Here is a 13,692-nt window from a genome sequence, read left to right on the forward strand (position 1 = left end):
GAAAAGGACAAAATTATGGTTATAAAAGAAATGTGTTAATTATTCTCCACTGCCAAACCTTAGAAAACTCATGTGTATGTCAAAAAAACCCTATTTAATTCTTAGTATTACAAATGTGCTCAATTTTTCAAGTAGGTTACTCAGGAATGTGCTGAAGTTTATGAACACTCGTATTCATTTTCCATGCTTTACAAGCATATATGATCACGTGAAAGAAAGCACTCAACTTAAAAACCTTTTCCGCGTAAATTGTTGAATTAGGCTCTGACACTGCCAAAATCAGAATCCAGGTAGCACTGATGACTTATGACAGATCTGGTAGAATAGAAACACCAGACTCTTTCAAGCAATGCTTTTAATGGGGGGGGGGGTGGAGAATCTAGCTAGCAAACTGGACAGCAACAATCCTAAACATCTATATGGAACATACACGCTGTATGCAATGAAGAATGCAACTTGCCAAAATAATTGAAAAATATCTTACCATCTTCCCAAGAGAAAGGCTGGGGTGACTCAAGTTTAGGCCGTTCTGGTAAGTGCATTCCAGTTTCATTGTTGTAACCAATCCCTTCAGCATCTCGCCTGGCTTGCCTGAGAACTACACCTCCTTGATCTCTTAACCGCACTGCAGCTCTATAAAATATTGTGTCTTTTGCATTGTATTTCATACAGTTATCTATGATCAGATTGAAGTCTTCTTCAAACTCAGTGAGGTTTTTATAGCCTTGAGCTTCTAACCGTTTCCGCATGGTAGAGAAATCCATAGGATGTTTAATATGATCCAAATAGTCTGGAACCTTCGAATAAATATTTAAAACACAAATGGGTAAAACTGTCTTATTACAGGCAAAGTAACATTAGTTAGTACCTGATTTACTTTGTAAACGTATCTTGTAACACCTCAATACAAGACAATGAAGATGTAGCTTAGAATTGCACATCTAGATAGTGCAAACATTTGCATGCCAACAGAAGTTTAGATATTACAATATTCTGCATCTCAGGTAACAAGTCTAAGCTCTACTAAGAGATGCTGAAACTACTTTCTCTTGGGAATTCTGTAGTTTTATATAGTATATATACTTTCAGGCAACTAGTGATAGGACAAGGGAAAATGGCCTCAAGTGGGGCCAGGAGCAGTTCAGGTTGGATATTAGGAAAGATTTCTACACTGAAAGGGTGGTTAAAAATTGAACAGGCTCCTCAGGGAAGTGGTGCAGTGGCCATCCATGGAAGTGTGGCAGTTTGCCATACAGCTTAGTCAGCATACTGCTATTAGGTCAATATGGACTTGATGATCTTGGTGGTCTTTTCCAACCTTAATGATTCTAAATACAATAAAGAGATGTGTATGCAGTATATGCACAAACGCACACATGTATACTCTAAGTCTGTCTAGTTTCACCTTCAAGTAAGAACACAGTATCTGCACTGCAATTTTTGATATCCTTTGAATTTGCCTTACCAAAATTGTCCCACTGAAAAGTATCAGTATGTACTCAACATTCTCTAAGTATGGGATATTTCCATACAAGTATTTCCCAGAAATTATGTTGCTATATAAGCATAAAAAGGCTTTCATAGCAGCAGACCATAACTCATAATGTTAATTATCAGAATAAAGATTAAAAGCTAACACTGCTTCTAACTCTGCATGTAATGACTTGTTTCCTGTACTTAAGTGCCACCAAGCCACATGTAAACACCAGGAAACACAGCTGCAAACATACCTCTTTAAGGTTCACTGGCTGAGCAAATATACGAGCAGAATCCTTTTCCTGCAGCTGATCCAGAACCGATCGCAGAAGTACAGTGAATGGAATAAGCTGAAGCTCCATAGTAACCTGCTCAAGCTTGACCTAAAGAAGTAAGAGTTATCCAACTGAGCATTTTCCCTTAACATACTGTATTAAAGTTGTTTAGCAGCAATACTATAGTATTTTAAATAAGATATAAAATATAAATACATTTAAGTAAATGAGTAGTACTCATTTACTTAAATGTACTCAATACTACTTTCAATACCTCAGTTGGCATTTATCTGACATAGGTTTTCAGCTAATGATTTTGTAAGAAAAAACATCATCCTCGTTCCTTCAACTCCAGCTTCCCAAAACTCACATTTGTATTTTATATGTAAGAATTTTATTCCACTTTTAAATGTATTTTTTTAAAAGATGCTACATAATAGCAGCTTCACAATTTACCAACAATGTGAAAATAGTAAGAATTTAAAGGTAATGTTTCAAATTAAATTTCAGTTGTACTGCTATGTTTAAAGTTTAAAAAGAGAATCTGATTTACAGGCTACACAAGACCAAAACAAAGAGTAATTGGAAAGACAGTGCTCTACATAAATTCCAAGAAAATTATTTCAAAAAACAGAATCAACATCTTCAAATACTTCAATATCCTTCAGAATTTATTTTTTTTATTTTTGACACTATTTCAACTCCTCTGTAGCTTAATTTTCAAGCCATTTTAAGAGTTATCAACAATCAAACAGTTTTGCTATGGCTAAAGTAATTATGAAAGATTAAAGGTGTGTGTACCTATATATAATATATAGATATAAATAAGTATAAGCAAACATGCATACGTTAAGTGCACACATATAAATACATGTGTAAAGCAAGTGATACGTGAATACACGTGAATGATGCATAGAATTCCAGAAAGCACTCCAGAAGGACAAATTCTATTAGCTTGCAATGAATGTTCACAGTTTGCACAAGTAAAAATGAAATGGTGTTTTTACAAATAAGGACCATTAAAAGCTCCTAAGTGCAAACATTTTGCGTTCACAGTTTTCATGTACACTTTTATCTTTTTGCATTATCACTTCCTCAAATCTCTCCTCCTGGCAACGTTAACTGTAGAATGCTGTAGGACTTCAGATGCAGCTTTTATTTTTGCTTTTTTTGTGACAGAAGGATAAAAGTGCTACCAAGTATATGGACATGTATTGAGAAAACCTGAATAGATCAAATCTTCTACAGTACTTCAGAAACCAATCATTTTTCCAAGTCTAAGAGAATGTCTTCTTAAATAATTTCTCTATACCAATGCACACAGCAAGGGCAAGAAACAGAAGGAGGTGGAGGTCACAGGGCTGGTAGAGAGCCACATCCCAATTTCCATTACTGAAATTTGGTGGGATGAATCCCATGACTGAAGTGTGACTATGGATGGTCAGAAGCTGGTCAGAAGGGCCAAGAGCATACCAAGGGGCAGTGGGGTTGCCTTCTACACTGAGAAATGAATATACTGTGAGGAGCTGTCTCAAGAAAAGCCACGAGCAGGTTGAAAGCTTAGGCACCAAGGTGAGAGAAGGAACCCCGTGGTTGGTATTTATTTCAGATCTAGGGGAGCCTATTGACAAAGCCGCCTTGCTCCAGCTACAGACAGGGACTGCTTTGCAGGCTCCTGTCCTGTTGAGGACTTCAACCACTCTGACATCTGGAAAAGTAGCACAACGAGCTGTAGGAGACTCCTGGAGTGCATTATGGATAACTTCACAAGGCAAAGCTTCCATGTGGGGCACAAGGAGATGATTCAGGACAGCCAGCACAGCCTTACAAAGGGTAAGTCCTGCCTAACTAACCTAGTGGTCTAACCAACCTAGTGGCCCTTCTATGATGGAGTAACTCTTTAAAGCAGACAAGGGAAGATGTCATCTATCTGGACTTCTCTAAGGCCTCTGACATGGTCCTCAACAACATCCTTCTCTCTAAACTGAAGAGAGATGGATTCAATGGGTGGACTGCTCCACAGGTGAGGAATTGGCTGGATGGCTGCATCCAGACAGCGGTGATCAATGGCTTGGACTCTGGATGGAGATCAGTAACGAGCAGTGTCCCTCAGGGGTCTGTACTGGGACCAGTAGTACAGTTGGTATTTTCATCAATGACATGAGACCAAAGGATCAAGTGCACTCTCAACAAATCTGCAGATGACACCAAGATGAATTGTGCAGTTGACACACCTGAAGGACAGGATCCCATCCAAACATGGACAAACTTAAGAAGTGGGCCCCATGGGAATCTCATGGGGTTCAACAAGGTCGAATTCCAGGTCCTCCTGCACCTGGGTTGTGGCAACCCCAGGTATCAGTACCAGCTGACGGATGAATAGCTCCAGCCCTGTCAAGAACTTGAGAGTACTGGTGGATGAAAACTTCAATGTGAGCAGGCAGAGTATGCTTGCAGCCCAGAAAGTCAACTGCATCCAGGGCTGGATTGAAAGAAGTGTGGGTAGCAGGTCAAGGGAGGTGATTCTGCCCCTCCACTCTGCCCTCATTTGGCCCCAGCTGGACTGCTGCATCCAGCTCTACAGCCCCCATCATAAGGCACAAAGCTGTTGGAGTGAGTCCAGAGGAGGGCCACAAACAAGATCAGACTGGAGCTCTCTTCTGAAGAAAGGTTGAGAGAAATGGGTTTGCTCATCCTGACGAAGAGATGGTCCAAATGAGACTTTATTGCAGCCTTTAGTACTTAAAGAAGCTTTATAATTAACATGGGGATAAACTGATTAGTAGGGCCTGTAGTGACAGGACAAGGGGTAACAGTTTTAAACTAAAAGAGGGTAGATTCATACTACATATAAGGAAGAAATTTTCTACAATGAGGGTGAAGCACTGGAACAACAGGTTGCCCAGGGAGGTGGTGCCCTGGAAAAATTAAAGGTTGGATTGGATGGGGCTTTAAACAACCTGATCCTAGCTGAAGACATTCCTGTTTATTGAAGAGGGACTGGACTATAAAATCCTTAATCTTTCCTTTCAACCCAAGCCATTCTATGAAAATTTTATGTATTTTAAATAGTTTGAGTGCACAGCATGTACATATGTTACTTGACCCTATGTAAGGATTAAAATACAGCTGTCCTACTGAAAAAATTGGAGAATACTTAAATTATCTTTCCTTCAGAAAAGCTTCACCAAATTAAAAGGTGCTGCATTTACCTGTTCTCTTTTTAATTTTTCACGCTTACGTATAAGTTCTATCAATAAACGTGCTCTTTCAAGATCATGGCGCAGCCTTTGCCAGTACTTCAATTTTTCTTTTAAGGCTTGCATTTCTTCATCATCTTCTCTCTAAGAAAAGAATCAAAACATTTTCATGAAAAGAAAAATGCATACCTCTTTTTATAAGATAGTTCTATACAACTACAAAATGTATGCACATGAAAGGAGAATCTACTGTGAGCAAGTTATGGCACTTGCTCATAAGCTTCATGCTGCAAAACCAGAAAATCTGTGGTCAGAGTATCTTCCAGAGCTACTCAAGGGTTTAATTGAAAATAAAATCTAAACTAGAAAGCAATCCTATGGCAATGGCTATTGACATCAGAAGAAGCAACTCAGCCAACAGCAACCAAGAAATAACAACACGCTGCAAAATACAATACAAGATTTTCACATCAAAATCCAAACTCGGTGAAGAACACCAGTTTCTTCAGAAGCTCCAGCCTGGCAGAAACAAATTACTCATGTGGTCAACACAGTCCACCTCCCTCACACCCAGCAGAACTAGGACACCCTTGTAACAAAACAAAGTAATTATGGCTTGTAAGGACAGGAAATGAAAAGTTGTTTATTAGATAATATAGTACTTCAAATAGTATTGCAGGTGTATAATGCAGCAATACACCCTTTTGGGAAATGGATGAAATAATTTAATTTACACATTTTTCAGAGTAAGTAATGTTTAAACACTTGTAGTATTTAGATTGATTAGTACATACAAAACTCAGAGTGTTTTGTTTGCCTTTGCTATTTTTCATAAGGAAAAGGAAGGATACTAGAATATACTACTTCCAGGATTCAAATGGTTTTGGTAATTCATCAGAAATGAGGCCATAAAGAATTCCTGATATTAGTACCAATTACACGAAAGAAACAGCTCCTTTGGAAAATTATTACATTTGAAAAACTAGTATTTTATAAAAGCATATCTGAGAGATATCCAAAACTTTGCATGCTTGCCCGTAACTAGCAGAATGCAATATATACTCGTTAGGTCACCTAGGAGGGCGTTCTAAAACCTAAAACAAAACAAGTAAATTCCGTCAGCTTTTATAGATAGAAGACAGAGAAATAAAGGAAAGTGGCTAAGGAGATGAACAAACATTACAAATTATTACACCAAAAGCCATAAATTCCTTAAGAGAAGAATAATTTAGGAGTACCATAGGTCCTCTAAAGGAAGTTTGTGCCATTTTTCAGATAGTTGGCTCTAAAAATAGAATTACAAAAACTGGAAGCTTAAAAACATTATCTAATAGATTTGCCAGTGCTACAATTCTATCATCTGCGTTGTATTTTATTGCTTCATGTACTTTGTAAAGGTAAAGCTTAGTATTATTCAAATCTCTGACTTCACTGAAGTTGAAAATACTTAAAATATCAACTATTTCTGCACTAGAATATACCTATCCAGAAATAACAGTTTGTTCTTCTTTTCATTAAGGAAAAAAAAAAAACCAAAATAACAAAAAACAACCTAAAAACTGGAGCTAGAAACTTCTAGTTCCCTTTCCCAATGACTATTATAACTGACAGTTGTAATTTCTTTTAAAGAGTTAAATCTTTACATAGACTCGATAATGTAACTGCTAGGGTCAGAATAGTTCAAAGTAAATTTTGACAGTTAATAGTATTAATATTTTCAGGAACTTTCAATTCCTTAAAATTCTGAGACTCACTGAAACAGGAAGCCTATGCCACTAAACACTAGTCTCCTAAACCCCTTCATCTCTGAGTATAAACCTCATGTGCGGAAATGCAACCCAACTCTTAGTTGTACAATTTTTTCAGTTCTCCTGTTTGTCAGAACCAAACTTAAACTGCCAGAAGTAGCAAGCTTGTCATCCCTTTGCTTGCAAACACTCAGAGCCTGCTTTTTGCCCTATTTAACTACATAATTTAAGAAATTGGAGAACCGAGCCTGATGAAAGCTAAGTCAACAAAGTGTACTAGTTCTAGGGTGGGTCAGGAAACTTAAATACAGCAAGAAAAAATAATGTTACAGCAGGCCTTAGATTGTTTATCAGACATTTAAGTACTTGGCTGAACCTCAAGGTGCAGTTGCACTCAAATAAAATAAAAATATTTTACCTGAATCAGTTGTTTTACTAATTTCATTCCCTATAATGGGGACATACTTGTACATACTTGTCAATCTGGAGATGTGACCCAAAATATCAAAAGCACCCTGCCTCCCTTTTTTTTCTGCACACATACACTACCTTTCTGAATGGCACTCTGGTTTGGAGATTAATAGCAAGCCTCCAATTTTTTGACACTTCTACGCAAAGTAATGCTGGCAGACAGTTTACAGCTTAATAGCTAAATAACTCTCCTTTGCCCTAACCTATTTGTTTTCTGATATACAACACATACCTTAATTAGATTAAAAGATCAGTGAAAGTTGAAGAGAGCACAATGCACTGGTTTCCAACAACCAACCGGTAAAAACTTAAAATATAAAGAGTTTTCAATTTCAAATTCAATTTTTAGCTTTTTGACATAGAACTTTCTGGTAGGAAAGTTCTTCTTCTTCCTTCTTTTTACAACTGTCCTGACAACCACCAAGTTTCATTTGGCTGATGACACAAGAAAAATTTATAAAGAAATTCTCGTTTGAAGGGGGATTCTTCATCAGGAACTGTACTGCTAGGACAAGGAGAAATGAGTTAAAACTGAAAGAAGGGAAATTTAGATTAGGTATCAGGAAGAAATTCTTGACTGTGAGGGTGGTGAGACACTGGAACAGATTGGTCAGAGAAGCTGTTAATGCCCCATCCCTGACAGTGTCCAAGATCAGGTTGGGTGGGGCACTGAGTAACTTGGTCTAGCGGAAGCTGTCCCTGCCCATGGCAGCAGGGTGGGAACTAGATGATCTTTAAGGACCCTTCCACTCCAAACCATTCTGTGAGTCTATGATTTTCCAATGGACTTAGTTCTTGCTGAACATAGTATTAAGTATTACCTAGAATATGACCTATTTGTTAATACTGAGGGAAGAGGAAAACATTTTTAAGTCTACACAAGAACATGCAGCAGCTGAGAACTCGTCTCACCATTAGTATGCTACCAGTGTCTCCACACCAGCAGGAACACTGTCAGTGTAGCACCATATCCCTCCTTATGCTGGATGTGAATGTGTGAGAACAGCCTCACTCCTTAGAGAGACTGTACCTTAATATGATACAAACAAAAACAGAATGACAGTGATGAAACTGGACCTTGAGCAATACAATTAGTTTTATTAGCATGCTCTGCTGGACTTGTATGGCAGTCAGACAAAACCACTTAGTGACTGCAACTGGTGTTCCTAATGAAATCTTCAGTGCAGGTGTGATCTTAAGTCATCAGCACCTTCTCTTTTATTTCTTCTCACAGTGGCTTTAAACTAACATCACTACAGCAGCAGCAAGCTTCTACACTTACATTTCATGCCTCATTTTCATTCAAGCATTCTTAAAATTCAGGGAAAAAAACTAAAATAATGAGGATATAAGTAGCATTAGAGTATTCAAATACCTTTCCTTAATTTCTCTAGGTGGAGAGAGAAGTGAGAGCACAAACCATTCTCTTACAGAGTTCCTTGCTCCTGCAAAGGGTGAGGCAGTCCAGGTCTTTTAGCCTGGTTTAGAACTCTTAGATCTTCAAAACCATACAATAACTGAACTCTGAAATACATTTATTAGGAAGTCTAGATCATGAAGACCTCTCCCTTTGCCAAATTTGTTCTAGTAACCTAACAGAAAGGGATCAAAATCACTTTCCACCATACATCCTGAAACCATTTTCAGGGTTTTGGTTTGTCATTATAACACTTCTTTTCTGTTTAAATAACAATTTTTTAAAAAACCTTAATTTTATTACATCACTGTTCATATCTGGTTAACTGAAAAATCTATGTAGGTTTCTTGATATTCTAACCCCTCATAAAATAAAAAGAATTTTCCCATCTGGACTGAAATGAAAAAAATAATCATCTCTATCAAAAAATTTTAAGGTGTTTTCACAACAGCTATGCCATTGCTGTTTATTGTCTTAGTTACAAATTGGTTTATACTTGGGAATAACAAAATACATTAATTTCCTTGCAGTTACGACTGCTTTAATAAATAGCTATTGAAAGTGCTCTGGAAAAGACACGATGTCATACACAGGACACTTGCTACTCAATGAAAAGCACTAACTACATATTTTTCATCAACAGACTTCATTTAATACTCAGCCCACCTTGAAACTAGATTTTACTTTTCAAAAGAACAAACTTTTCAACAGACCAATATAAGCAGCTTCCAATTTATTTAGAATACATGATTTCCTCATTTAAGAATCACTCTCAAATTAGAAAAGAAAATAAAGAACTACTGTTTGAATTGAAGTAAGCAGGCAACTGAATTTTAAAATGCTCATATCAAAGGCCTATTTTATTTTAATGGAATATCAATTACAATAATAGTTTTATTGTGATAGTCATTATTTAAATATATAGTAATGTTGCACCCTTATCATGCCATCCCAGCAGAAAACTGGCTCGTGTAATTTTTTTCACACACTAACCATGGTCTAGTTCTATACTGCCACAATAGCACCACACTCTTGTGCTTGCCTTTAGTATTTTATAAGGACTCATGCTCATTTAAAAAGAAGTTTATTGTCTGAATAAATTAATTTCAACTATTATTAGGAAACACTAATTAGGTAAACTGACAGGTATCACTCTTTAGAACCTCTCATGCAGAAGCAAAAAATTAATCAAACTTCAAAATGGAGTGATATAGAAACAATGAAAACAAGATAAACAAGTGGTTGATTTATATTCAAAGTTCACCTAAAAGGAGTCCATGTAACTGGAATTTGAGAATCTCAGCTATGAGGAAAGGCTGAGAGAGCTGGAACTGTTTAGCCCGGAGGAGAAAATGCTCAGGAGCAGAAATCTCACCAATACACATAAATACCTGAAGGGAGGAGGCAAGAAGATGGAGCCAGGCTCTGTTCAGTGGTGCCCAGTGACAACACAAGAGGCAATGGGCACAAAGTAAGAACAGACATCTGAAGACTCCTATTTTTTCTAAACTGTAAGGGTGACCAAGCACTGACACAGCTGCCCAGAGAGGTTGTGGAGTTTCCACCCTTGGAGATAACTCAAAAGCCAACTGGACCATGGTGCTGGACAGCCTGTTCTAAGTGGCCCTGCCTGAGCAGTGGGGTTGTATCCAACAATGACCTCCAGAGGTCCTTTCCAATCTCAATTAAAATTATTAATTAGTTTTCTCACAAGAAAAGCAGAAAAACTAAACACACACAAACACGACAGATCAAATAATTAGGAAGCAGTGTTGACCACAGTATTTTTTATGACTACAAAATCAGCAAACAGAAATACAATTCTAACAAAAATAACAGTTCCACTTCAGAGGGGCAAAAAAAAATCAACTTAATACAAGTAAATTATTATAAAATTAATTCCTACATTTTAGAAGCTATTTACAGGAAGTCAAGTGCCAGGAGAATAGAAAGAACACACCCACCTACACATTCCATTCCATTAAAAAAGGTAACTCGGATGGAGTGAAAGTTTCCACATCACAATGTTTCATAGCATTTCAAAGTCTACATGCAAGGACCCACACAATTCAGAAGTTTTAACTATTTTTGAAGCTCTCCAGTAACTTCAAACCAAAACAGACCACCCGGAGTTGGTGTTTTGATGTTTTACAGCAACTTATTCATAGGAGTGTACAACTAAACTTAAGCTTGTCTACAATCCCACTTAACTGTGTCAAAAGCAAAACCAGAAGCTCAAACAGGTCTTTGAACTTCATCAACAATTTCCATTTTGTTATTACCGAACAACGTGGGCAATACACATCTGAATTTGAAAACTGTAAACTAGCTGTCTAACCCTTTACCCTGTTAAAATCCACATTTTTGTCAAGTGTCAAATAAGACATCTGCTTTGCATCTTTTGATGAATTTAAAATAACTTTTATTTTTTTATCTGACAGTACACTGATTAATGGGTTCCAAAAAACTACAACACTTATCAAAGAATAATGGCATTATGATATTTTTGATGATAGCATTTTTTGTGAAACATTTAAGCAAAACAGAAGAAAAAGCCGCACAATTTTTTTTTACATCTCACATATTAAAAAGTATTAGATAATTGCCAATTCCCAAAATAGGTAATATCACTTCAGAATAGGGTAAAGAATTTATTCAGTCCTGAGTAAAAAAATGTTTTGTGCTAGGCTTCCTAGTTTATTTTTAACTCAATAAAAGAGAAAATTTCCAATTTATTCTTATAAATAAAAAGTATGTCACATACCTGTTGTGTGTTTCTTTGTGACTGTAAACTGGATTGCAGCCTTCTCAAGAGTGGAACACCATTCCTAGACAGTCTTTTAAGCAACCAGTAACTGTGCACTCGTTCAACAAAATGCTTCTTTCGCTGAATGGCCACCTGATTCATAATCTTATTTAATCTAAAACACGGAAAAACTGATATTGTATTTTTCACAGCAAAGCATAAAACATATTTATCTATGGAAGATAAACATCGCATATATATGAATGTACACTGTAAAACCAGAAGTAATCACTATGTTACTAACTTCTTTCAGTAAGATCCCTTCCAGTTCAATTATTTCTGAGCAGTAAATTACAACCAAATGCATCTGCTTGACATTGCAGGTTCTACCACATACATTAACATACTTTATAAAGCTAAAGGGAATCAATCTTTTTGTAATCATTATTGGAAGAGCAATCCCAGATTAGGGCTGAGAATAAAGCTTTATGCGCAGCTGATTTTCCTATTGAAAATGAAATCAGATAAAAAGCTCCAAACCGCTATGAAAATCATCAGATCATTTGTTGCCATCTACAGAAAGATTAGTAGTTTATTTTACAGACAATACATCTTCAAACTCCTGCCATAAAAACATGCAATGAAAGCCTTGTATTACTCTATTTATATTAAATTTCTGACAAATAAACCAAACAAAAAATATAAAACACAGGAACAATTGTTATTTTACCCCACACATACAAGAAAATAACCAAACAGAGAAGACGTGAGGACAATGTAAACAGTTAACAAAATATTTTGATCAAAATCAATCAGTATTTTCTCTGAAGCTGCTTTTTAACAAAAAAAGTATATGCATATACTTTTTTACAAATACTCAAGGAAAGTGCTTTATGAACATCGCACACAACAATATGATTCCTGTTTTTCAAATAATGATGTTAGATGGCCAAGTCTCAAACACAACAGTGGCTTCTGAAAACATATGGAAAAGAAAGCTTATCTGAAACAAATCTTCAGCTGTTTGTGCCTACAATATCTTGAAATTACAGCAAAATAGAAGTTAGAAAAAGCTAATAGCTATAGAATGAAAATATTTTCTCTTTGTATGCTAATGCTGATATTTGCAACCAGTGGCAGCCCTTGTAAAATAAACACAAGATGCTCAAGCTACCAACCCCCTGCATTGCAAGAGATGGTTCCTTCATCTGAGGACAGAGGTGAGCTGGAAAGAGAGCTGGATGTAAAACAGTTACAGAAAGGACAGTAACAATGACAAAAGAAATCTGTTAATTCTTCACTCAGAATATTACTACCACCCATAGCAAAACTCTACTAAAATTGATAGTAGAGGGTTTACTGCATATTCTCCAAGATTTATTACTAAACCAAGCAAATATTAACTCAAGAAGTATCTGATTTGTAGAGCAGTACCATGAGACATTTAAACAAGAATCACGATTGTATATGCATACTAATGTTTTTCTACTTTTCCCCTTTTTGTATTAGGAAGAAAGCAGCTTTGCAGGTAAGTGATAAAAGTTAAGCAGTCAAAACACCTAAAGAAAATGTAAAGTTAGAAGTAAGCCTTGGGTAAAATGGTTTTTTAAGAATACCTGGGAAAACTAAATATTTTTCAGGCTAACATACAAGTGAGTGTACTTTGACTTCAAAAGTCATCTGTCCCTGGGGTTTTTTGGACTGTGTAGAAGATAAGGTGCAATAGGTGTATTCAGTGCTGCTAACTATAGCTAAAGTTTTCAGTCATCACCAGGTAAAGACAGAGCAAACCCAGATTTTCTTTAAAATACAGTGCCATTGTGTCCTTTGGTTTCTCAATGACTTTTTTTTTTTTTTACTTAATAACTAAGCTAGTTAGGCATTCTTGAAAAATTCTAGCTTAATTTAAAGCTTAGGTCTGCAGATGGACTTCAGACTGTCCTGTACATCTTTCACTGGAAGGCAGACACAGGCTCCACAAAGATTTACTCAATACAGAACAGATGTGACCCTAGTAAACTTCAAACAACATAATTACAATTAATTATAGAATGCAATCAAAGTCAAATAATTGCTTTCACAAATCTCTTGGAAACGGTAAAACCTACTGAACCAAGTCAAAAAAAGCACAGCCAAATACACAGCTATTTGGAAAGATCAGAGAATCATAACATAAAGAAAGGTGCTTTGGCTTCATGCCCATCAGATGTGGCAAGACTAAGCAAACATCTTTAGCTACAGCTTTAAGTACATTTGCCAATTCACATAACAAACCATTCTATTCATATATAATTATAATAGCAGAGTGTTAAAAGAAGCTCAAGAAAGATGTTCACAGAAGACCCTTTCCAACTTTCAA

General features: G+C 36.4%; 1 protein-coding gene across 19 annotated transcripts in view; it reads right to left on the bottom strand.

Moving 5' to 3' along the window:
- The window catches only part of BRD1 (bromodomain containing 1), a 68,808-nt gene that overhangs the window by 29,803 nt on the left and 25,313 nt on the right, over nt 1–13,692 (bottom strand). For all 19 annotated transcript variants that reach the window (XM_036401746.1, XM_036401748.1, XM_054514780.1 and 16 more), the window contains 4 exons: nt 11,352–11,508; nt 4,964–5,095; nt 1,731–1,859; nt 485–797 (listed from right to left, as the gene is read on the bottom strand). In XM_036401746.1, the coding sequence (XP_036257639.1) occupies nt 485–797; nt 1,731–1,859; nt 4,964–5,095; nt 11,352–11,508 (731 nt within the window). The remainder of the gene's footprint in view (nt 1–484; nt 798–1,730; nt 1,860–4,963; nt 5,096–11,351; nt 11,509–13,692) is intronic.

Source organism: Molothrus ater, chromosome 5 (genome assembly GCF_012460135.2).
Source record: "Molothrus ater isolate BHLD 08-10-18 breed brown headed cowbird chromosome 5, BPBGC_Mater_1.1, whole genome shotgun sequence".
Lineage (NCBI taxonomy): Eukaryota > Metazoa > Chordata > Aves > Passeriformes > Icteridae > Molothrus > Molothrus ater.